The sequence below is a fragment of the Quercus lobata genome, chromosome 8 (assembly GCF_001633185.2).
Source record: "Quercus lobata isolate SW786 chromosome 8, ValleyOak3.0 Primary Assembly, whole genome shotgun sequence".
Taxonomy (NCBI): domain Eukaryota; kingdom Viridiplantae; phylum Streptophyta; class Magnoliopsida; order Fagales; family Fagaceae; genus Quercus; species Quercus lobata.
In genome coordinates this window covers 56,781,242-56,805,091 of record NC_044911.1, presented here as the reverse complement: position 1 = coordinate 56,805,091, position 23,850 = coordinate 56,781,242, and the positions used below count along the sequence as shown (strand labels likewise).

Genomic DNA, 23,850 nt, shown 5'->3' with positions numbered 1-23,850 from the left:
ATTTCAACATCTTATATTAATTTTCTTGTTAGGGAAAAGAAAAATTAAGCCCTTATTGAATAGAAAAAGTCACCGCAGAAATGTACAAGCCCACAAGGGTTTTCAAACTAGTGTGATGTCATCTCATGGTTAACCTGACGAGATTTTGCTGACCCCATAGTCTCTTACCCTTGGATTTCCCTCTATATATAGTCTTGCCTTTGTGCTATGCAATGTAAAGCAAACTCACCATCCTCTCTTTTGCTTTCTTACTAGCTCACAATTCTCTCTCTTTTTCTCTCTCTCTCTCTCTTAGAAAAAAATGGAATACAAAGGCCAAACTGCAATAGCATCACCACCAGCAAATACTGTTCCCACTGCATACTCTTACTCTCCATCTAAAGCCGCCTCACTTTCACCTCATGCAGCTCAATGTTCTCCTAGTTTTCCTTCACCACCTTCTAAATCATCTCCACCTCCAAGTCTTCCTCCATCTCCTCCTACTCCACCACCTCAGGTTGTTCTCAGCCCTTGTGCTGCCTGCAAGATTCTTCGCCGCCGATGTGTGGAGAAATGTGTCTTAGCTCCATACTTTCCTCCAACTGATCCACTCAAATTCACCATCGCTCATAGGGTGTTTGGAGCTAGCAACATCATCAAGTTGTTGCAGGTTTGTTAGTGTAATAATTAATATATCTCTTATTTGTTCACCTCACATTACCTTTTAGCACTGCTTGAACCAAAATTTCATAGCCAGTTTATTAGATTATTCACCTTAGAAAATAAGTTGGGATTTTGAAGAATCTAGTTCATACAAATAAATCCTTATGCTTTCGGTGTCATTTCAACCTAACATCCTCATTGGTGTGATGGTTAAAAAATTCTAGAATGTGTCAGTTGAACTATAAAGTTCGTTAGTAATTTTTTTTAATTTAATGACGTTTCCGTCAATTCATCAGTTAAAAAGTTCCGTAAAGAATAATTGAGTTACAAGCTTTTTGGCATTTTATTTTTATTTTTATTATGTTTAAGGTAAAGTGAATAAACAGTAAATACTTTGATTTATTTTTAAGATTAATCTCTACTAATGGTAATGCATGTGCTTTTGTGAAAAATGAGTGTAAACAACCAATAGCATAGGCTTCTCTCCCCAACCCCTACTACAAAAAAAAGTAAAGTCAACAGATGGGGCATGCTAGCTAGTAACTAAAAGTTATCAAACATGGCTCTCTTTTAACCTCCAAGTGGGGCCTTTTCAACTTCTCTAAATTAATCAGACTGAACATGCTTTATTTTGAAACAATCATGACTTTTAATAAGGAATCACTGTTTTTTTTTACTATGGGGCAAAGACAAATTTTGTTTTTTCTTTAACTAACTTGAGAAAAATGGAGGATGAGATTTTGATAAAGGTAAATTTTTAACTCATTTCATTAGGAATACTTGACTCTTAGATGACTTAGGCAGTTAGGCACTTAGAGATTATTATATATCCTCCCTTCTAAAAAATAATTATGAGAATACCGACTTTAGAAAGTTATAATAGGCCACAAATATAAATTACTATATGATTTATAGACAGGGGGTCAAAGTTAGGTAGCGAAGTTTTGGTTTATAGTCCACAATAGATGCCTGCTTAATTAGAAGTTAAACCCGTTCTCTTAAGTTCCTCTCATACTGTTGCACACGTTTTCTGTTGTCAAAGGCTGGAGTTCATATCAGTACAAATCAAGGCCATTCTTGTAAAATTAACTCCAACGTGTTGAGTCATGTTTCCAAGATTGTTGTATTGTCACTAGAAAAAAAGTTGTAGAAAATATGAAAGGTACTTCCAAGATAGCTATAATTAGCTTGGTTTACCACAGTTTGTCATGCTTTATTTTTAGCTTATTCAATTTATTTGGCTTATGTACAGTTTTTTAATTTTTAATTTTTTTTTTTTCAAAGTACAACTATACTTTAGTCAAACTTATTTTTTAAACCCGATAAACTAATGAAAAAAAAGCCCTCTCGAACACAATGTTGCTAAATGCGCGTGGCTATGGATATGAAAAATAGTAGCTTGGGAACCATTTTCCATATAGCTTATGTGACTAATCGCCATTTTTTATTTACTACTAAGATTCCATGGTTAAATTCTTCCAACTTACAAATACGGTCACAAATTTTTTTTTCAGGACCTTCCAGAGACTCAAAGAGCTGATGCAGTAAGCAGCATGGTTTATGAAGCAAATGCCAGGATTCGAGACCCGGTCTACGGCTCTGCTGGTGCAATTTGTCATCTTCAAAAACAACTTAGTGAGCTCCAAGCACAATTGGCTAGAGCTCAAGCTGAGATCGTTAACATGCAATGCCAACAAGCCAATTTATTAGCCGTTCTTTGCATGGAAGTGTCACAAACTCAAGAGTGCAGCCTTCAGCAACAACCTTCTTACACTGATACAAGCTGTTTTTTAGACGATAACAGTTTGGGCTCAACTTGGGAACCTCTTTGGACATGAACAGAGAGAAGAATAAAAATTTTCTAATTATAACTTCCAAGTGGGGATGAGATCATGAAGATTTACAAATAAATTAAGTGATGACTTATGGTAGATATGAATCATGATTTCGTTTCTATAGTCATAATTAACAAGTGGAACCTTTTTCCCTACTAGTAATTTTACAAACAAAAAGAGTCAAAGAAAAGAGGAAAAAAAAAATGTATGAAATTAAGGATGTCCTTGTTCTATGTCTGTGCTAGCTAATTCTTGAGTCAAACAATTTCTGGGTGACCTAATCTTATCTTCTGAAATGGATATTTATAAGTTCCTTGTCAAACCAGCTCTTGACCAATTTCTTATTTCCTGTTTGTTCCTAATTTTTTTTTCTTTATGTACTACTACTTCTGTGAATGTATATAATATACATGCGAAAAGAAATAAAAACACTTAGAAGGGATATTAGAAAGAGATGGAATTTCAAAGTCACAGCTAACTAAAATTGAACTTTCAAAATAGCATCAAGTAAGAATTAACCTTTCTAGAACCTTAGCGTCATAAATAGTAAGTTCAATAAGCTAGCTTTTCATGGAACCCCAAAAGATGCATAAATAGATAAATTAGCCAAAGAGTGTAATTACAAAAATAGAGGCTGCTATATTGCATGGCAGCCATGAATACACACATTAATCTAGACCTAACCTGCATGAGGGCTGCATTATTGAGTATGACTTGTGAGAGTAACACTTTTTTTTTTTTTTCTTTTGGTTCAAAGTTGGAAATCCAGCATGTGATGGTATTAGTATGTCAAATTGCCAACATAAAAACGCGTTTTGAGCTCTATCGTTTTCCCACCTTTTTCATCATTTCACGTACGTGCACTCCTCGTGTGTTAATCAATTATGTCAGCTAAGATAAACATATATGCTCTCTCTCTCTCTCTCTATCTATAGGAACTCAATCTATGGTGGCTTTCCAATAGATTAAGAGGTTGAATTCTCTCATCAAAAGTTGGATAATTCAATTGACAAAGACTGAATTCAAAACTAATTCAGGATTATCAACCACCAATATATGCTAATCATATCAACCACGAATATGCTAATCATAGTTAATGAAATTTCCTACATTCAATCAAATTAAGTAATTTTCATGTTTTTTTTTTTTTTAAGAAAGTTTTAATCTATGACGTCTGCTCTTGATGATAGTTTTTTATCATTAGACTAAAACATTAATCAGTTTTTGGTGTAAATTAGGATTAAACTCAAAATCTTTTATTCAACTATCAAAGACTTTACCAAACTAATTGAAACCCACATTTTCATGTTTGATTAGCTTATGTTTATTTTTTATATGAAAATTACCAGTCTTTTCAATCTAATTGCCAAGTGTATAAATTATATTCTCATTTAGCTTGCGGAATTGATAAAAATGGAAAAATAAAAAGTGCTCTATCTCATAAGAACATTAATTTTCCTTTTTCATATAATTTCAAGCTAAAAGGGGAATATTGTTAGAACAAAAACGTGGGCCATATCTAGGGAACCAAATCTCTGATCACATCTCCGGATAAAAAGTGGTGTATAAATCTCAAGGTCAAACACTAAATTGTGAACCACTCCAAACTTGTTTGTTTTTTTCCCACTATAATAACAAAGATTTTTATTTAATATATTTGTAGCCTACTTTTTCTTTACAACGAAAATGTGAAGACACGTTTTCTTTTTCTTTTTATCCCCCAGATGCAAGTGAGAGGAAGTCTATGTCACAGGGATAACTAATTAAAAGTGAACGTAATTATTTGATAATTAAATAACAATTTGAGTCACTCACCTGTCCATATATATATGATATAAACTAAACTTGGTGTTATAGATGACATCCTTTAGGTCCAACTCTCGTTTAGTTTAAACTTTTGTGCTTTGTATATATCATTAATCATTTCAAAAAGTCTAGGACTTGTTGGGGAAAATTTATAAAGATTGGTTCCAAGGACTCCCTTTTTTTTTTATTGTTTTTTACTTCATAAATTTTTATCTACGAATTTCTCTCTTTCTATAAAAAAAATGTCAAATGATTATTAAGTGAAAATAATTCAAAGCCAAAATTAAAGAATTTATGTAATAGGAGTTAAACAGTCCTAGGGTAACTTAATTATGAATCCTAATATAATGGCTTTCAATATACCAAAGATTTTTTTTTTTAAGTACCTAAATAAATGAAATATAAGATCACTTGTACAAAGAAGAAGAAGAAAGTGAATGAGAAATAGTCTTTTAAAGATTGTTCATTAATCTCCCAACCACTAGTATAACCATGTGTGAGAATGACAAAACATCTGAAAGAAAGTTTCATGATGTCCCGAAGGAAAAAAAAAATTTAGGTACAATAACCATGGCTAAGTGCAAACCATAAAAATTAATTTCTTTTCCTTCTGCAAAAAAGAAAAAGAAAAGTTGTGTGGTTAATTTGCACCTAGCCATGATTGCATTAGGTGTGAGTCCTCGATGTTTTAGTTTCTATATGGTCTGTAATGATACAAGGGTTGCTGCCTGTCACGTTTTCGTACTTTGCCGACACTGAGGGAAATCCTTCTGCTTAACTAAACATAATTAGGTCAATTTTTTAACTTTTTTTTAATATAATTTTTTTTTTAAAGAGTTTCAACCTATAGCGTCTACTCTAATATTAACTATTTATCATTAGACTAAGATACTAATCGGCTTGTGATGTAGGCGGAATTAATTGAACCCCAAATCTCTTATTTAACCATAAAAAATTTTATCAGTTGAGCTACCAGGAACCTATTTTTTATTATAATTAATTTAGGCACATTGAGGCAATAGTGGTCCAATATGAGGAAAAAGGCAAAGAAGTAACTGGACCAAAAAAATTTGAGTGTGGTCCCTAGAAATTTTTGGAATGGCGATTGTTGCTTGATGACATAACCAGAGAGACCCACTTATTTCCTAATGACTAAGCAGACCGCCTTATGAAGTTCACATATAAGTTAAAAATAAGCCCCACAGTTTAATAAGCAGTTTCAGATTAATACAATTCCATATGAGATAAAATAAATAAAATTTAATAAAAACCAGCTCACGTACGTGTGACAATCAAAAATGGTTGAGAAATTAGTTTTACTTTTATCTTGATAAATATAACCATTTTTTATTTTCCTACAATGTCATTATCTTCTTTATGTGTTAGTCTTGTGCCTATTGATGATGTGGTTCGCAAATTTTCATGATGGGCAATTAGTACCCTCACTCAAATTCCTAAAACTTTTAGATTTGCTCAATTCATCTAAATAATTTTAGAATTTACTAGTATAATATACCCATTGTATTCACATCTTAATTAATGTTATGTTTTTAGTATTATTTGGCTCATTATTCTCCACAACATTTGCTTGTAATAATTTCAAGTTTATTTGCCCTATAATGAATTTTTGAATGCAACTCGTTTTATTGGAAAGCAGACATTCAAAACTTCAAAAAAAAAAAAAAAGTAAATATTTGTTTATGGCCTTATTAAAAATACTAAATTTTCCCTTTCTTATTTTTCATTGTCCATAAAATTCTTCCTACCAACTATGCCATTAGAGCCTTCATTCATAAAATTCCTCGTACCAAACATACCATTAGAGTTCACACTCATTGGGGGCAAATAATCCTATCTCATTCTTCAATTTTTTTTTCTTTTTTTGGGCATCTGCCGCAATTAATCGTGCATCGTACCCACTATCAAATTGACTCTGGGTTTAGCTTCTCCGAAAGTAAGCGAAAGAAAAAGACGTCGAGGATAAGAGCTTAAATGTGAACCTCTTGATTCCTTGACATCAATGTGGATGTAGTTTCTGTAGTTTTCAAGTTACAGTCTACGCAGAAAAATATGTCAAAGCCAAGTTCCCACATGTAGTTTGGAAGTTGTGAAAACAAGTTATCTTTACATATAGCGGGCCAGCTTTTTTTTCATAGATAGCGGGTCAGCTTTTTGAGGTTGATTAAATGATGACAATTTTTATTCAATGAATTTTTTTTTTCTTTCCTTTTAAAGAAGAGACAACCTGTTAATTAATGCACCGTCAAAGAAGTACATGACAATTTCATGTGGTCTTTCCTTTATTGTTTTATAACTAGAATTATAGTCATCATGTACGTAAGAAAGACGAAACTATTTATGATTTAATTCTTGCTAAGAGAAAAAAAAAATGTATGTGATGCTGATTGTGACACGCATGTGCCCTATCAATTTAAAGAATTCATACTGATCCTTATAAAGGTCGAAAAGCCAAAAAAGTTTATAGGACTCACAAAGTCGATGATCACATGGGTTATTCTAAGAAAATTTATGAGCCCCTCAATATCGTGGATTGACTTTCACTTTGTTAGAACTTAGATTCGATTTATGATTGGATATAGTTTTCTCGTTAATTTTCTTTTAGGAATTTTTGAGCAATTATGACTTGCAACTTGCAAGATTATTGTAGGACTTACGGCTTTAATTTGATGGGTGGCAAAAATTGTCATACAATATTGAATATTTACTTTAAATACTCAAATTTTATTAAAAATCTGATCAATGTAAATTAATCATTTGTATTGTTTTGTATAACATACTTGCTTGTATACCTTTATTCTTTATTCTTTTTATGAGATTAATTTTACTTACTTGAAAATTTCAGCATCTCGAATACTTGCTTTGTCTTGTATGCATTAGCTACAATGAGCATTAGTATTGAAAGGAAAACCAAAAACACAAAAACAAAAACATACTAGTGGCATTTCTCTATGATGAAACTGAGAATATATGATTAGAATCTCCATTCATATTTGAGAAGATTCATTCAAGCAGTAGCTGTAATGGGAACAAGGAGACTATTTTCTTTGAAAACGGCTAGCCCCTATTTTAATTAACATTTATTACTTTATATCCAAGTCCTGCTGACAATTAATTAATTAATTGAAAGATACATATTGGGTAACTTTCAGTTTTAATTATGCTTATAACTTCTCATTCACTTCACTTTTATCAAAGCCGACAGCAAGATGCTTTTTTAATTCATATCTGTCTGACTCTTTCAAATTGTTTTCACCTGACCTTCTAGGAAGGCAATCGAAGAAGAAAACGAAGTAGAATTCAAAAAAAGTTGAAAGTTAATAAGTAATTGAGCACTGGTAATGGGAAACAGCTTCATGAAAGACTTGACTTTGTACGAGTAAAATGCAGGTTTGGTTGAGACTTTGAATCTAAATAGTCTCGTCAGTTGATCATGACTAATCTTGAGTATGGTCTAGAGACTTCGTTTCTGGTTCAATATCCATATCTATGGCCTCTTTGACGGGTGCTTGCATTGCATGTATACATATCAATGTGTATGCAAAGAATAAGAGTGAAAATGACTTTGTGTGTATATGCAACTGGCATGAATATGCATGACTTCTTGTTCCGTACTAAATACTTCTCAATATCTTTTTGAAACTTTAAAATGGACTCTCTAATTTCCTTGTCCGATTGTGATCAACAAAAGCTTCCTTGCAGAATACAATAGAGTTTTATCAGCATTTCCAGGTAGGTGTGAGTGTAAATTTCTACGACAAAAATCTCCAACCGTGAAACATAAGTATCCTTTAATTAAAGTGATGTCGGAGACACATTATTTTTTACAACCATTGACATGACTTCTTTTTATTAGAATTGCGTTACTTTCACTTAGGTTTACTAGTAGCTCACTTTTAATATTATGCACATGCAATTGTAGAAAAAAAAATGTAAAAAAACATTGTGTCCCTCAACTTATTTGATTAGTTTGGTAGAAACACAATTAGCATAATAATTTTTAGAGGACTAATGTTATGAAGTATGAACACAAAATATTTAACAACTCTTCACAAGTCAAGTTTTGATTAGAATAATATCATCCTCGTGTAGGCCACTACTAATATCATTTTTTAATAGCACCAATTAAAAAATGACATTTTGACAGTTTTGAAAAAAAAATTATGAAAAATTGTATTCCCAAGACATGTTGTAAATTCTAACAACGTATTAGAAATAATAATTAATTTAATTTAATTACCCACTAGAAGTAACCCATCATAGAATCAATCAACTCATTCACTCAAATAGTTTGAAAGTCTGAAGCATGCAATTACAAGCAATACTTGTGCCACTGCCTTGGTCAAAATAACCTACACTGTAATATTTGTAAGAATCTCATCAACACATACTCGTGAGTTAAACTCCTATTCATATTTAGTGTTATTAATTACATGCATGTTCAATAATTTGTCAGATGTCAGTCTAACACTAAATGCACCCTCAGAGAACGATTGGAAGTTGTTGAAAAACGTGTACTTAGAAGTATTGTGTATTTGTATCAATGTCATGACCTTTGGCTCATATCAGAATATTCTTCCTAGCAAGTTAACCATTGTCGTCCTTGCAAATCTAAAAAACCCACAAACATTTTTCACGTTTATCATGGCAAGGTTTTGTGGTGGAAATTTTCTGCACCGTTATCCTAGACCGTTGCACTAGTCATTTTCCTCTTGTTCAAGGGGTTCCGTGTCTCACAGGGAAACTACGAAGGGGTTCCGTGTCTCACAACCTATTGTTCCGGATTAAACTTGGGTAGAGAGCCATTGCATCCAATACTCACCATCAAACCCTAAGCTTTAGGGTTAATTACAGTTTTTTTCACTTTGTGGTTAGGTTTGATTTCATGCTACCAACCCAAAAACTCTTTAAATCAATTTCTTTGAATCTATTAATTTGATATATTAACCACCAAACTCACTTTTTTTTGGTTAAGAGAATCTCCAACCACACCTAACTCACCTTCGTTTTTTTAACGCTTTACTCATTACTATGGTGAAGTTGTTAGTTATGGTGAACTCTATGCATGTTCTACCGTACCGTTAGGTCCCAAATAAAATAATTTAATTTAATATGGGACCAAGTGTACTCTTGGAGGACTATGTTATTGGACCGACTGACGAGTATGAAACAGTCAACTGATGCCAAGTCAAATTCCACCTCAACTTTTGCTTCGTGCATAACAAACCGTAAAAAATAAAATTAATTAATAAATAATTTACCAAAAAAAAAAAGTTAAGTCTAAGTAGTAATTTGACAATAAATTTTACATGTATTGACTATTGAGCTGACAATTTGTAATTTGTGTGAACTTAAGTGATTGAATTGACAGACTGTAATTTGTGTGATATTAAATGATAATAGTGATAGTTTTTTTTTTTTTTTTTGATTGGAAATAGTGATAGTTTTATATGAAAATGATGTTAAGCTGACGGTTTATAATTTGTGTAACATTATATGATAATACCGGTGGTTCTAGATGAGAATAATATTGAGTTGAAAGTCTCTAATTTGTATAATATTAAGTGATGATAATGGTGGTTCTAGATGAGAATGATGTTGCAATCAATTATATTATGCCAACTCAATAAATTGTGAAAAAAATTGTAAAATTTGTTGTGTCCGTAACATTACTAAAAAAAACATGTGATTCATGCTTGATATTTTTGGCCAAAACTTACTAAAATACGGCATTGTTAAAAAAAACTTTTTTTTTTCTTTTTTTTGGAGAAACAAAAAAACATTTGCTTAAACAACACGATGATGTGCGGTTATTTGCATACATGTCTATATCATATATGCATTATATCATGTAGTCACACTACATCATTTTATTCAAGTGTTTCCATTAACAACTTTACACGTAAAGATAATGGGTTTATAAGTTATAACTTGAATTGTGGCGTTTTTTTAAATTGTAAGTTTTAATTTAAAACTTTTGAAAATATGAGGACTTAATTTGAAACTACCACAAAAACAATGAGTCTTAATACGTAACTTACGATTTATCTTTTATATATATATATAAATATATATATATATATATATAGTAACGTACTAGTGTAGTATACACGATGAACTATCAAATACTTACAAATTTTAAACTTCTTAAAACATTATATGTAAACAATAGAATTTCATTAGTCGATTGTAATATTACTTGATTTAGTATAAGTTTAAGATAGCTTAAATCATTGGCTTTTTGACTTAAAAATTAAAGTATATCTCATATTATGTGATAATGTCAAGTGTATGTCTTTTACATTTGACTTTATACTTTAATTTCATTTTTCTTCTTATGTCATGTGGTACACTATAAGTAGATTAAAATTATTAAAATGTTCCATTCTAAGTGAAAGCTTGTTGCCAAAATTTTCAAAAAGTTTAAAAATACCACTCCAATTATAATTATATTATTAAAAGTTTTTAAAAATTCAAAGAAGCTTGTTGTTTCATTTTTATCATTTTAATAATATATACGTTTTTGTACTGATAATGAAATTTGGGTCTTACACATGCTTTTATAACATGGTTCAACGTAAGTATTACACATCATCTTACGTGCCCAATTAATACATAAAAATTTAAAAATTGATTCATTATTTATTTCAAATTATTTTAATAAATATACTATAGTTTTTTTGTTTTTGTTTAGATAGTATAAAAAAAATTAGGCCACGTCAGCCCATAGCAAGTTGGTCCTGGGAAAGCAATTCATTTTACACCTGAGCCCAATTCGGTCCAGTCCAATTCCTATGTCTTTCTCCAAAAACCCAAAAGTCAAAACCAAATGAGTCTGGACTCAATTAATAACATGTTCAGCTCAGCCAGCCCAATATCTTGGACCCAGACCCAAATATAAATAATAATAAAAATTAGCCCAACCCAAACATAGTCCAAAATGTGATGAGGTTTTTTTTTTTTTGAGAATATTTTTAACACTCACACACACAGGGAGATAGAAGAAAATCTTAAAAAAAACTGATAATGGTATATATCCAAAAAGATTTAAAATATTATTAGGTTTTAATTTAAAACTTTTGAACATATGAGGTCTTAGTTTGAAACTACCATAAAACAATGGGGCTTAATACATAATTTATAATTAATCTTATATGTGCTAGTGTAGTATACGCAATGAACATATTCTTACAAATTTTAAACTTCTTGCAACATTATTTGTAAACAATGGAATTTTTTTTAGTCGATTATAACACTTTACTTGATTAAGTGTAAATTTAAGATAGCTTAAATTCATTAGCTTATTGACTTCAAAAATAAATTGTATCTTATATATGTAGGGCCGGCTCAAGAACTTTAGGGGCCTTAGGTGAAAATTTTAAGTGAATCTTATTTTTATATTTAAATATTAATTAAATAATATTTATTGAATTTTTTTATTTTTTATTTAAAATGTATTTTTCTTACTTTTTGAGATGCAAAATTACTAAATTAGTTTTTGTATTTAAGTTCCTCGAACATTTCTTTTTCAATTAATAATATGGTTAATCCACTTAATTTTTCTTGTGACATAGTAAAACTTAAATAAGATTTTGTTAATTTTAATTTTGAAAAACCTCTTTCTACAGGTGCAACCATAACAAGTATTATTAGTAATATTCTATAAACAATATATGCATTTTGGAAAAGGGGAAATTATTGGGTGGTCCGGGACTACAAGTTCAGCAAGCTAATCTTGTAGTCCCAATAACTTTAAGACAACTCACTAAATTTTGCTTACAAAAACATACATCAGCAACATCAGCTAATTAAAGTTAAACCCCCACCCACCTTATTCCTTAACATCTGTTAACCCCGTCAAAATCTGAAGAGCAAATTCAAAATTTAGAATAGAATTGGGCGGGTTAGTGAAAATTTTCAATCTCAAAACTCAAAGCATTCAAATTTCATTTTTCATTGTTCATCAAAACTTTACAAACTTGCTCTGTCTCCAGTCCACCTCTACTCCTTCAGCTCTCAGATAACTCGCTTCAGGCTCAGGCTTGATGAGATCTCCATCCTTCTCTTGGGTTTAGCTCTTTCTCTCTACAATACTATTCCTTTTTTTTTAATTATTCCAAGACTTTGATTTCGTGCAACAAACACAGCCTTTTTAGGGGTTTAAATTTTAAGTATTTCATGCAATTGATGTTTATAATTTATTGAATTTGTGTAAATCAAAGTTCAAATTGATAGGGCTTGGTTTATGTGAGCTTCCTCATGAAAGATTGCCTTTAAGGTGTTTGTGAAAATGCCTGTTTGCTTGACATTTCTCTTTTGGCTTTATGCTTTTGCTTCTGCTGGGTGGGTTTGAATGAAAAAAAAAAAAATATATATATATATATATATATAAATATTTATATATATGAATGTAAATGGAAATAAAGTACTGCTGAAAAGAAGGAGACGGAAGCACAGTAATATTGTAAATGGAAGTAAAGTACGTAACTTGAAAGTAAATAGCTTGAAAGTAAATAACTTGAATGTAAGAACAATAATAAGGCGGTAGAACCAGCCAAGCAGTATATATCAAAATAATTCAAAGTAAATAAGAACAATAGTTCAAAATAAATGAAAGCAATTTAGAACCATCCGGTATGGCGGTAATCCGTCCAAGGTGGTGGTAGCAACAAGTAAAGTAATGAACATAGAACTGAAAATACTTCTTATTGAAAGTAGGATAAACACTTACAGTAGTAGTAGTGAATACAAGATCTCAACAGTTACAGGTTAACAGTTACAAAACTTGAACTAGTCCTAGTTACAAGGTTCGTAAGATTACAAGGCTTGTAGTAAACAAGGGTGAACAAGGTAGTAAACAAGATGGTAGTAGTAGTAGAAGCAAGTAGGTTCTCTCTCTAAGAAGGCTAGTTCTAAGAGAAGAGAAATCAGAACTAAAACTTTGCTTTAGAAGCCCCCAAACATAAGGGACAACCCCCCTTAAATAGGCAAAATTCGGAGTGAACAGTGTCATGAACAGTAACGGATGAACAGTAACAGTGAATAGTGTCAGATGAATAGTGACAGGTGAATAGTGACTGAATAGTAAAATGAAATTTCTCTTCTTTTTTGACCCAATCTTGTGAGGAATCCACAAGATTATGGGAATCCTCCGTAGAGATCAGCAATAGGTCTATAAGTGTAGGAACAAGGCCTCATTATTGGTGTCCTTTAGAGACAAAAGAAGCCAACAAGAAAGAAGCCAACAAAAGGAACTAATAGGCATGCACTTTGCTGTCTTCACGTGAACATTGGTCTTTGGGAACCTTTGAAAGCATCATATTGGTGGGAAACAAGTTTCCAACAGTAGCAAATATTGAAGCATTGGCCGTTGTGCAGGCCAGACAAATACAGGAATCAAAATCTTCCGCAAAATCCGGAGTATCTTGAAACAGTTCCAGATTTTCATATCCGTCATGGACAATGAAATATTTTGGCTTTTGTGCAAGCCAAACAAATAAAGTAGCACCAGTCTTGTAATAGTAGTAACCTCGGGAATAAACTCATTAATCAGTGGAAGTAACATCTGATGGGTAGTCATCGTAGAGTTCCCATGGAGGATCATCATTACATTCATGCTCATGATAGAGAACATATTGGTTACAAAATCCACAGTATAGAAGTGGTTCAAACTCTGGAGTTTTTCCTGGAGTGAGAAAACTTCTTGGATTATAGTGATCTGCTATCCGCAAACGAGGAATGGCATTAGCATAAGGTCTTGGACCAAAAACAAAAATTCTGCCTGAATTCCCCATAAAGTGATAATTCTTCCATAAATTCTGAGCAACCTCACGAATTTGATTGTTAAAATAATTACTCCAGCAGTCTGCGAGAGCCCAAGGATTTTTGAAGGATAAATAAGAGTCTCCTTCATACCATTGCCCTTGATGCATGTATCCATTAATGAGAATGAGATGTTTTGAGGGCTGGACATTCATCCAGTTATCTCTTTCCCATTGAGGAAAAGTGCTCCAGCATCTGATCGAAACAAAAGGACTTTCAAATTTTTTAATAGCAATCTGAATGATTTGTGGGAGCTGGTTGGTTTGGTCATGGCTTGTTAGTCTTATGAGCCTAATAAAGCCATACTCAAACATTTGGGAGAGCCAATCAGGACTCCTCTTATCATCATCTGAACCATAATCATAATTGACTAGAAGGTCGGGAAACGGGTGTTTCTTTTCGTACACTCTGAAACTACTCCCAAAGTGTTCTTTCCAATCAACTTGTTGAAGGATGTCACTAAAATCATCTGAATTAGCAGGATCAGGAATAGCAGTTGTAACAAGTATCTTGAAATGTTCGAACCATAAGTCAGAAGACTTAAACATAGCCTTGCTTTCCAGAATACGAGATTGTATGTCTGTTGGCAAGTTGGCAATAGCACTTTTCAACAAAGATTGGGTCTTAAGACTCATTCTTGCATAATCAGTGCCCATAATAGTCTTTTTATCCATTGAATGGATGTCCTCTTTGCCAAAGAGTTGACTAGTATTGGGTTCATCTTTGATATTTGGGTGGTTAACAGGATGGCTTTCAAAAGCCTCATTTTTTGAAACAATGTCATTTTTTGAAGCACAGTTATTTTCTAAAGCAAGATCATTTTCTGAAATAGGGTTAACTTGGTGGCTCGCATAAGCTTTATTTTGAGCAATAAGGTTAACAAGATGGATTTCAAGGTTTCTGAGAATTTTTTGGAAAAGATCATGGTGGTTTCCAATAAAAGCAAATTGAAGGTTATCAAGGATGAGTTTAATAGAATTTGGTAATTCTGAATAGGTTCCATTGTGGAATTGTAGATTTTTTGACAAAACTTCCTGTAAAGCAATTAATATATCACCATTGGAGTATGTCACCTCTGCCGGGACATCTCCTTGAAGGGATATTGATCCACTGGGTTTTACACCAGAAGATGCGCCTTCATGCATTTTAAAAGGTCGTCCCGCTGGGAACCCTTTGTTTTGAGAATAGTCCTGTGCAGGAGCTTTTCCCTTGTTTTTCCTTTCCATAATAATCCACTATATATATATATATATGAAGAAATGAGTCCATAGTTCATGTCACTGAGCCAAGTATTACCAATTTAGTTTTTATTTTCCACTTGTTGCTCTCATAGTTTCTTCAAAGAAGATCAATAAAACATGGTGCTTTTAGCTCTTATTTATTCAATATTTTGTAATTTAAGTGTTTTGTCATGTGAATTTCTTGAACTCCAACCAAAAAAATAAAGGTTCTTGGTTCTTTGAGCAATTTGCTTTGGCACCCATTAATTGTTAATAGTTCTATCGTTTTTACTTACTTCAATTTATCATGAAGATGTAAAACTCCCATGCCCCCTTTTTTCTTTTAGTATTGGCTTAAATTTTGCTACCCGCATTTTTTCCTTTAGGTATTAGCTTGAGAATCCTTTCTTTTTTTGGCACATGTTTACAAATACTTAGGCCTGAAGACATTAGAGTGTAAGAGTATACTTCACTACTTTTAGTTTTTGTCAAATTTACAAGCATAGGCAGCCACAGCATTTATGCTTTGCAACTATTTTCAAGGAATGTGCTTTATATACTTATTGCTCCACTGATTGCTTATTATTTGACTTCTCTAATTCAAGTTCCAATCAAATTGTTGGTTTATTTCACTTGAAACCAAAGAAACATATAGAATCTTTGCAAGTAAATAGAGGTTCGGCTTCTTGGATATTACTGTACTAATTGAAATTTGTTTTTCAAAGTTGCAGGATGATAGAGCCCCAACTAAGCCACATTGCTAATAAAAGGTTTTGAAGCATTCATGATGGATTGAAGTCATGTATCTTGAAGTTACTGAGACTTTACTAAAGTTTTAGATTTAATACATGTTAACTACTTTTTAGTTTGAAACAAGTGACATGTCATGTACATCTTTTATAATGTGGTTTATAGAGATCATAATAGCTCATTGTTGTGCTTGAGAAAACAGTTCTTCCCTAACCCTTTTTTATTTAGGTGACTGGAATTCAAGTTTTAAAGCATTTGTTGAATAAACAAAATTTTTCATCTAAGATTGTTCTGTTCAAATAATGATGCCTAGAGAAACCAAGCACTAAGGGTGAGTTTGGTTCAGCTTTTTGAAAAAAGTGTTTTTTCGAAAAAGTGGAGTTTTCAAAAAGTGCATAATGAAAAAGTGATTTTTCAAAAAGCTGAGTATTTGGTAAAAACGGTTAAAAAGTGCTTTTTAAAAAAGTTGAGTGTTTGGCTAGCACTTATAAAAGTGGCAGTTTGAGAGATAAATTGCCAAAAAGGACAATGTATATATAAGAGAGTTTATTTCATACTTAAATTAACTACTTCATAAACTTACTAAAAAATAAATAAATAATAATAATTGTAGTTGCACGATTTTCCTGGCCCAAATTCGTTTGATCAGGCCCTGGCCCAAAGCGCAACCCACAATAAATATTTGTAGAGGATGGGTCAAAGAACTTGGTCTCAGTGAGTCTGTTCGGTCTAATACATGGAAAGCATTGTTACAAAAAAATAAAAACACCAGAATGGATCTCTCACGTATAAGTTTGTTTCTTTAGTTTCTCATACAGAAATTTTCGTCCCCTTCTCTAAGGGACTCCACTACATTATATAGTTCCCTTCTCTTATCTCAACCCTACACTTGTTGACTATCTAAGCACCTACTTGAGTGGCTGTCCCATCAGACGCCTTCATCTCTCCCCATGTGAGTTGCAGAGGCCAAGGCGGTACTGTTCAGGGGTCATTTCCTCATTAATGCGGCCAAGTGGGTGGTTGGGGCGCAATTAATGTGGTGGTAGCTCTCCCTAGGATATTTTAGATTTTATTCATTTTATATGTTGGGAGGATGAACTGAAGTGGCTGGGGAGAGTTCCTCGTCTGGGCTTCGTGATGTCCGAGGAGGATTTACTCCTCGGACATGTTTCCCTGGCGTTTATGGGTTTGAGTAATGCTTCATACGTGGTTTCTCTTCGGATAGGAAGCTCCTCGGACGGGCCTGAGTTTGGAATAGCCCATTATTTCTGGGCCGGGCCCCACAATAATAATATATTATTAGTATTATTCTAATAATGTTTGGGCAATTTTTCTTTTTTAGTGCCATAATTATTTGTTATTACTATTAATGACTTCTTATCAATATTAATTAAATCTAAATAATTTTTATCATCATGAAGCACAAAATGAAAATGTAAAAATATGATAAAATAAACACCAATACTCCAAGATTAAATTGTACTACATAAAAATGTAAAAAGATATAAAATACATACCAATAACCCAAGTTTAAATTGTACAACATAAAAATGTAAAAAGATGATAAAATACATACCAATAACCCAAGTTTAAATTGTACTACATGATATTATAAAATAAAAAAAGACAACTATTAATTATTATCCCCCCAAATGGAATTAGCAATGGAATCACGAAGAACCACCATCGCAGGGTCTATTAAAGATCCTGAGTTCTGGTCATAACTACTACCTGCTTCACTATTATGTTCTCTTTTAGAAATTGAATCTCGATTGGCATTTATGAAGCCCCTGTCATCCCTATCATTTAGTCTAACAAAATTATGAAGAGCCATAGTAGCATATACAATAAGTATTTGGATATGGAATAGAAAAGATGGCATGTTTCTGATAATTCTCCATTTATTCTTCCACACACCAAAAGTGCACTCAATCACACATTGAAGAGATGAGTGAGCATGATTAAATTTTTCATGTCTAGTTCTAGGGCTTCCACCTCTCCTTCGAAATTCTTGAAGATGGTAAGATATCCCCTTGTATGGTGCCAAATAGCCTTTCATTATTGGGTATCCAGAGTCAACTACATAATATTTTCCTAGAAAAAAAAATTCAATTGTATTAACACACACACAATATGTCATTATAATGAATAATTGATTAACCAATTACAAACCTGGTAGTGGGTGTGGAAAGTTGTTACTTTGTTTACGAATAGTATCAAGAAAAATAGAGATGTCGTGTGCTGCACCTTCCCATCTAGGCAAAACAAATGTGAATAACATATCAAAGTCATATGCAACCATCATATTTTGGGTTGGATATCCCTTTCTTCCAAAGTATGGAATGGACTTCTCAGTAGGTACAACCACTATCACATGTGTGTCATCAATCGCACCGATGCAATCTTAATAAAAATATTAATAGTTTTCAATTCCACATGCATCGTATTATCTTATAGACAATAACATTTATTCAAATATACAATAGTACACATACTTGGAAATGAGGCCAATAAATTTGATGGTCTTGTAATTAGGTTGGAACTTCACTAAAAGCTGGATTCAAAGGCTTTACATATGCAGCTGTAAAGCGAGCACCCAACAGAGTGATCATCTTCTCAAAATGTCTACCTATGGTTTCACCCGAATGTTGAAATATTTTTTAAACCATTCGGTTACATGTTCCATGACCAAGTATCAGTAAACAGATTGTCACTGACTCTTCTAACCTTATATTCCTTGAATGTTGAAGTCCATAGTCATGTTGTAAAACTTGATACAAATTATGAAACACTTCTTTTTTCATTCTAAACATGTTGTAACACAATTTCTCATTACCTTCCATACAACGTCTCACCCAAGCCCACCCTATTTGTTCAGAATCATAACAATGAGTCTTATTAATGTACTTATTGAAATATGTCACAACTGCTTCACATGTAACTGCCACAAGCTAGTAAAACTCCTCATCAGAATAGTCGTTACTATCATCATCATCAAAATCACTGACACTGTCATCATCATTGTCACTACTCTCACCATCATCATCATCATTGTTATCACCATCATTATTATTGTCAGCATTGTTATAATTGCCATCATTCAAGTCACCACTATCATGATCATCACAGTAATTTTTGTAATCCCCATCCATTAATAGTTCCATATAATAGCCACTCTCATGAGTACCATTATAATTATCCATATTGATTTAGTCTATATAACAAAGTAACAAATAATCAACCATTGCTAATACTACTTTAATATAAATCAACATAATAATCAACAAAGTAACAAAAGGCAACAATAGGACCAAGTGTAAGTTACTCTATAGATGTAGACTTCATGAATCTTAAGAAATCAAAATGAATTTGTTTAGGCAACCCAGTATAAGTTACTCTATATTCACATTTACATTGTAGATAGATGATATCCTAACTATATATTCTTGTAATACCAATATGCCATATAGGCGTTTCCTGTACATCAAACAATTCAGAACATCAAGTACATAACCAACCACTTAAATGGAAACACGTTGCATACCAAGACAATTCAGAACATCAAGTACATAACACTTTAATGAAAATTTCAAATGTGTTTACATTACACATATATTAGTTCAAAGCTAATACTAAATATCACGTAACTTAGTTTAAAGTTAATACAACATAAAGCTAATATTAGTCATAAGCTAATTCAACATAAAGTTAATATTAGTCCTAAGCTAATACAGAGTACCACATAAGGTTGGTCACTTCTTTAACATCCAAATCATTCCTTGTGGCCACTCCAGCTGTGACTCTGGCTTCTTGAAAGTTTGGAACATCTTCTTACGTGACCTCTTCAGTAAAACATAGGAAGCTTGAACCACAAACGTACTTTCCATTCCAGGAAGTGCTCTCACAATCTCCATGACATTATCAATTGAACTTGGTGACTCTCGAGAAGTACCTTCAAACTTATTATGACATACATTTATTAATTGACTAATATGATCGTCGAACATTGCAACTCTTCCTATCTTCTTTTTTTTCTTCTATGAGGGTATTGATTCACTAGTTCGCTTTTGTCCTGAACTACGTGATTGACTAGTATGTCCTTGCTGCAAACTATCAATGTCTAAACTCATGTCATATTGATTATCCTTAAATTCGGAGCTACCAGATGAATCACCAGCACCCTCTTGTGGCATTGTTGAAGGGAGTGTATTTGAAGAAGGAGTCTATGCAGCTACTCTAGTTGCTGCAACATCCTTAAACATTCTATCAAGTTGTTCTAGATTCTGTGGACCTTTCTCTCGAAATGTTGTAGCTTTGGGTAATTCCTACAAAACGTAATTGTCATTTCACTCATATTACAATAATATAAAAAAAACTATCTCCAACTAACTACATATTAATAAAATACTCAACTCATTTTCAACTTCCGATCCCACCAATCATCACTAGCATCAATCGTTCCCTTCACTGCATCCCAACCTAAACCTATGTCAAGATTCTTCAATTTTTCCCACACTCTCCAATCACCTTTTAATACATCCCACCTACTTTTTAATTGGTCTTTATCATAGTTTAGACCGGTCTCATCACAAAACTTGGTCACCAAATTGATCCAATCTTTGATACTAAAGGCAGCACCTTTTGTTCTATTTTCGGCTTCAATCTGTTCCACACAAAGGTTACAAAAAGTCGTTGTCCACTTTGGATTATCCCATAATGCTCTAGCCTTTTTTGCCTCGGGGTTGGAAGTGGTGTTTTTACCCATCTATAGAGTTAAGCAACCATAAGAAATGCAAAAAATAGAATTCATAATATTTCAATCTAGTGAACTAGTTACAAACATGATCTAATGTTAGGAGTGTGTAGGTGTATATGTGTGTGGGGTGCTAATGGGGAGTGCATGTGATGTTGATGAGGCACAGCTGCCCCATCAGCTGCACACGCATGCCCCATCAGCAACAAACGCACCCCACATCAGTAACCCACACACACCCTACAGCACCTCACCATGCAACAACACACGCACATATACACCTACACGCTCCTAACATTAAGATGTGACACACTAACATGTATTTGCATTCTCAATATAAAAACATATAGGCTCCATGGCATATTTTTGACACATATTCGAATTGCAGAATTTCACAATGCCACTCACACCACCAATAAATACAGATTCCATTATATGTTAAAGGTCACATAAAAAACATTTTATAGATATATTTGACTGGAGGATGCATATATGGAAAACTGATTGTATACAATATGTTAAGAGGACTAGAATAAACATTCCATTGTATTATTGTATACAATCAGTTTCCCATAATGCTTCTCTGTTTTCTACAAAGTATGGAGGATGCATAGCTAGAAACTACGTAAAAAAGTAAAGTTGGACCCTCTGGAATTCCAAAGGAAAATTAAGGCTGTTATGGCAAGTTTTGCCCAAAGAAAAGAAAAGAAAGATTAACAAAGAAAGCTTGAAAGTATATCAGATAAAGTGCCTACCAATTGTGAATTTAGATAGCTGCTTAGGATTTTGTCTATGGTAACATATTAGACAATTCAATCAGCATCTTTGTCCCTAATTAAACCCAACTGAAATACCCAACATCTGTACTACTCCACAGGAACTAAAATACCCAATTCCAATTCCAAAGAAGTCAAACTTGAAACGAAAACTAAAATATCCAATTCCAAAGAAGACCCAAATCATGCTAAACTTAAAAAATCAGATTTCAATCCAAAGTGACTTGAACAGAGAAAGGAGGGTTGGAACTAAAATACCCAATTCTGATTTTTTGACAGATATCACATAACTTAGAAAGATAGAGCATCCACAAAAGAAAAAAAATTACAAAGCATGTACCCACAAATTTTTTCAGTACACAACAAGAGAACAAATAGATCATTAGCAAGAACAAAGCATGCAAGATCTAAAATTTTTTTTTTTGATAGGTAAAAAAAAAAATCAAATCAGTGTTGGTACCTAATAGTTTTTGGTAGCAGATCAGTGTTGCTTAGTGATTTGTTGATCAAAACTCTACCTTCAAAATGTATTTCTCAGATTTGATTAGACATAAAATAAAATTTTAAAAAAAAATACAAAACAATGCGCATTGAAGAAGACGAAGAAAGAAGAAGAAGAGGAAGAAGATGAGAGGAGTGACAAAAGGCAAGAGAGACTTTTACCACAGAGAGGCTTGTAGCAACACGGAGAGAGCAGAGCAGAGAGAAGAGATGAGAGGCGTGAGTTTCAGGGCAAAGGGCAAAGCAAAGAGATGAGATGAGAGGAATGAAGAACAGGCGTGAGAACTAAGGACATGAGCCTGATTTATTGAAGGGTAATTTGATAATTGCTCGAAGAGTCCAACGGATAGTTGATCAACTCGCATGGACTTTTTCTAAAATGGACCTCCAGAGCTCCTTTATGGTTTGCGCGTTCTCAGCCTTGGCCCAAAATGCAACTTTTTCCAAAAAGTTGCATTTTATATCTCACCAAACGGGTTTTGTGGTTCAGCTTTCTTCAAAATAAGCTTTTTGGGTTGAAAACGTTGAAACAAACAGGCACTAAATATCATATACTTCCACTTTTACAAGAGAAATCAAGAAAAAAATGCAGCAAAGTTGCTCCATGAGTTCCAAATAATAAAAACTTTAATGAGGCCTTCGTCAATCTCTTCCCCACTTTTCTCAAGTTAGTCACAGATTATGGTCCCAAAAAAAAAGATGACATAAAAAGATATATCATCCTCTTAATGCAAGTCTTGAATGGAAACCATAGAGGGGTTTACTACCAAAAATCTTGTTAGCTAATCATATAAGAACCTCTTATCTTTTTCTTTTTCTTTTTTGATAATCAAAGAACCTCTTATCACTCATACAATAGTTGCAAAAGAATCTCAAAATGAGTCCATTCAAGGTTCATGTTTTCAACAAAGAAAGCAATCTCCAAATAAGATACTAGTTCTGTAAAAACTTTAAGCAAATAAAATATTTGTTCAATTTCTCAAGGCAGCATGCACAACTATCGTATACAACCTTTCCTTTCTTGACTTTTCAATTTGGATGGGCTTCTTTGACTGACGCAACTATTATGTCTCCCAATCTTGCATCTTTCTTCCCCTTTAAAGCTTGTATGCACATCACCTTTGTTGCCCCCAAGTTGTCCACAACTTTGAGAATGGTCCTTATTTGAATGAAAGACCTTTGTTGTTGTAGAATTGCTAAGAACAAACTGAGGCAAAATCCAGAGGAGATAAAACCAATGTACCTTTAAATATTGATTTGGCAAAATGGATTAAACCTTGGTAAAAATAAAGTGCCTTGTTTTACAATGAGGTATCAGATTATCAGGGGTTCTTTTAATCTTTAAAATAAAATGTAGGCACTAGGTAATTTTTATAACATCCCTATAGCCTTCTAAAAGAGATGGCTAAAACAACTCTTCTTTTCAAGACAAAGTAAACATTTAGATACAGCCTGACATTATTTAGCTACACTTGGGGCAGATGTAATAAGAAACGAATGTTCATTGGCATTCTCTTTGTGTAGGAGTGGAGACTTCAACATCATATGCATGCTCTTAAGCAAAAAAACTAGACTTGTTTTATAACTAGAACTTCTGCACATAATAGAGGCAGGCATCATCTTAATCAATTGGCATCCTCTAAAATAAATCATTTCTTCTGCACCTCATTTTAAATTATGATGAAATCCTAAATATATGAGCCATTTGTTTAGAAAGCATGTTAGGT

General features: G+C 32.8%; 1 protein-coding gene across 1 annotated transcript; it reads left to right on the top strand.

Annotated features, from left to right (window-relative positions):
- Positions 1–233: 233 nt before the first annotated feature.
- On the top strand, positions 234–2,799 carry LOC115957561 (LOB domain-containing protein 1-like). The gene is made up of 2 exons (XM_031075832.1): positions 234–649; positions 2,157–2,799. Exons 1-2 carry the CDS (start codon positions 302–304, stop codon positions 2,478–2,480), a joined length of 672 nt encoding a protein of 223 aa, XP_030931692.1. The 5' UTR covers positions 234–301; the 3' UTR covers positions 2,481–2,799.
- Positions 2,800–23,850: the final 21,051 nt, after the last annotated feature.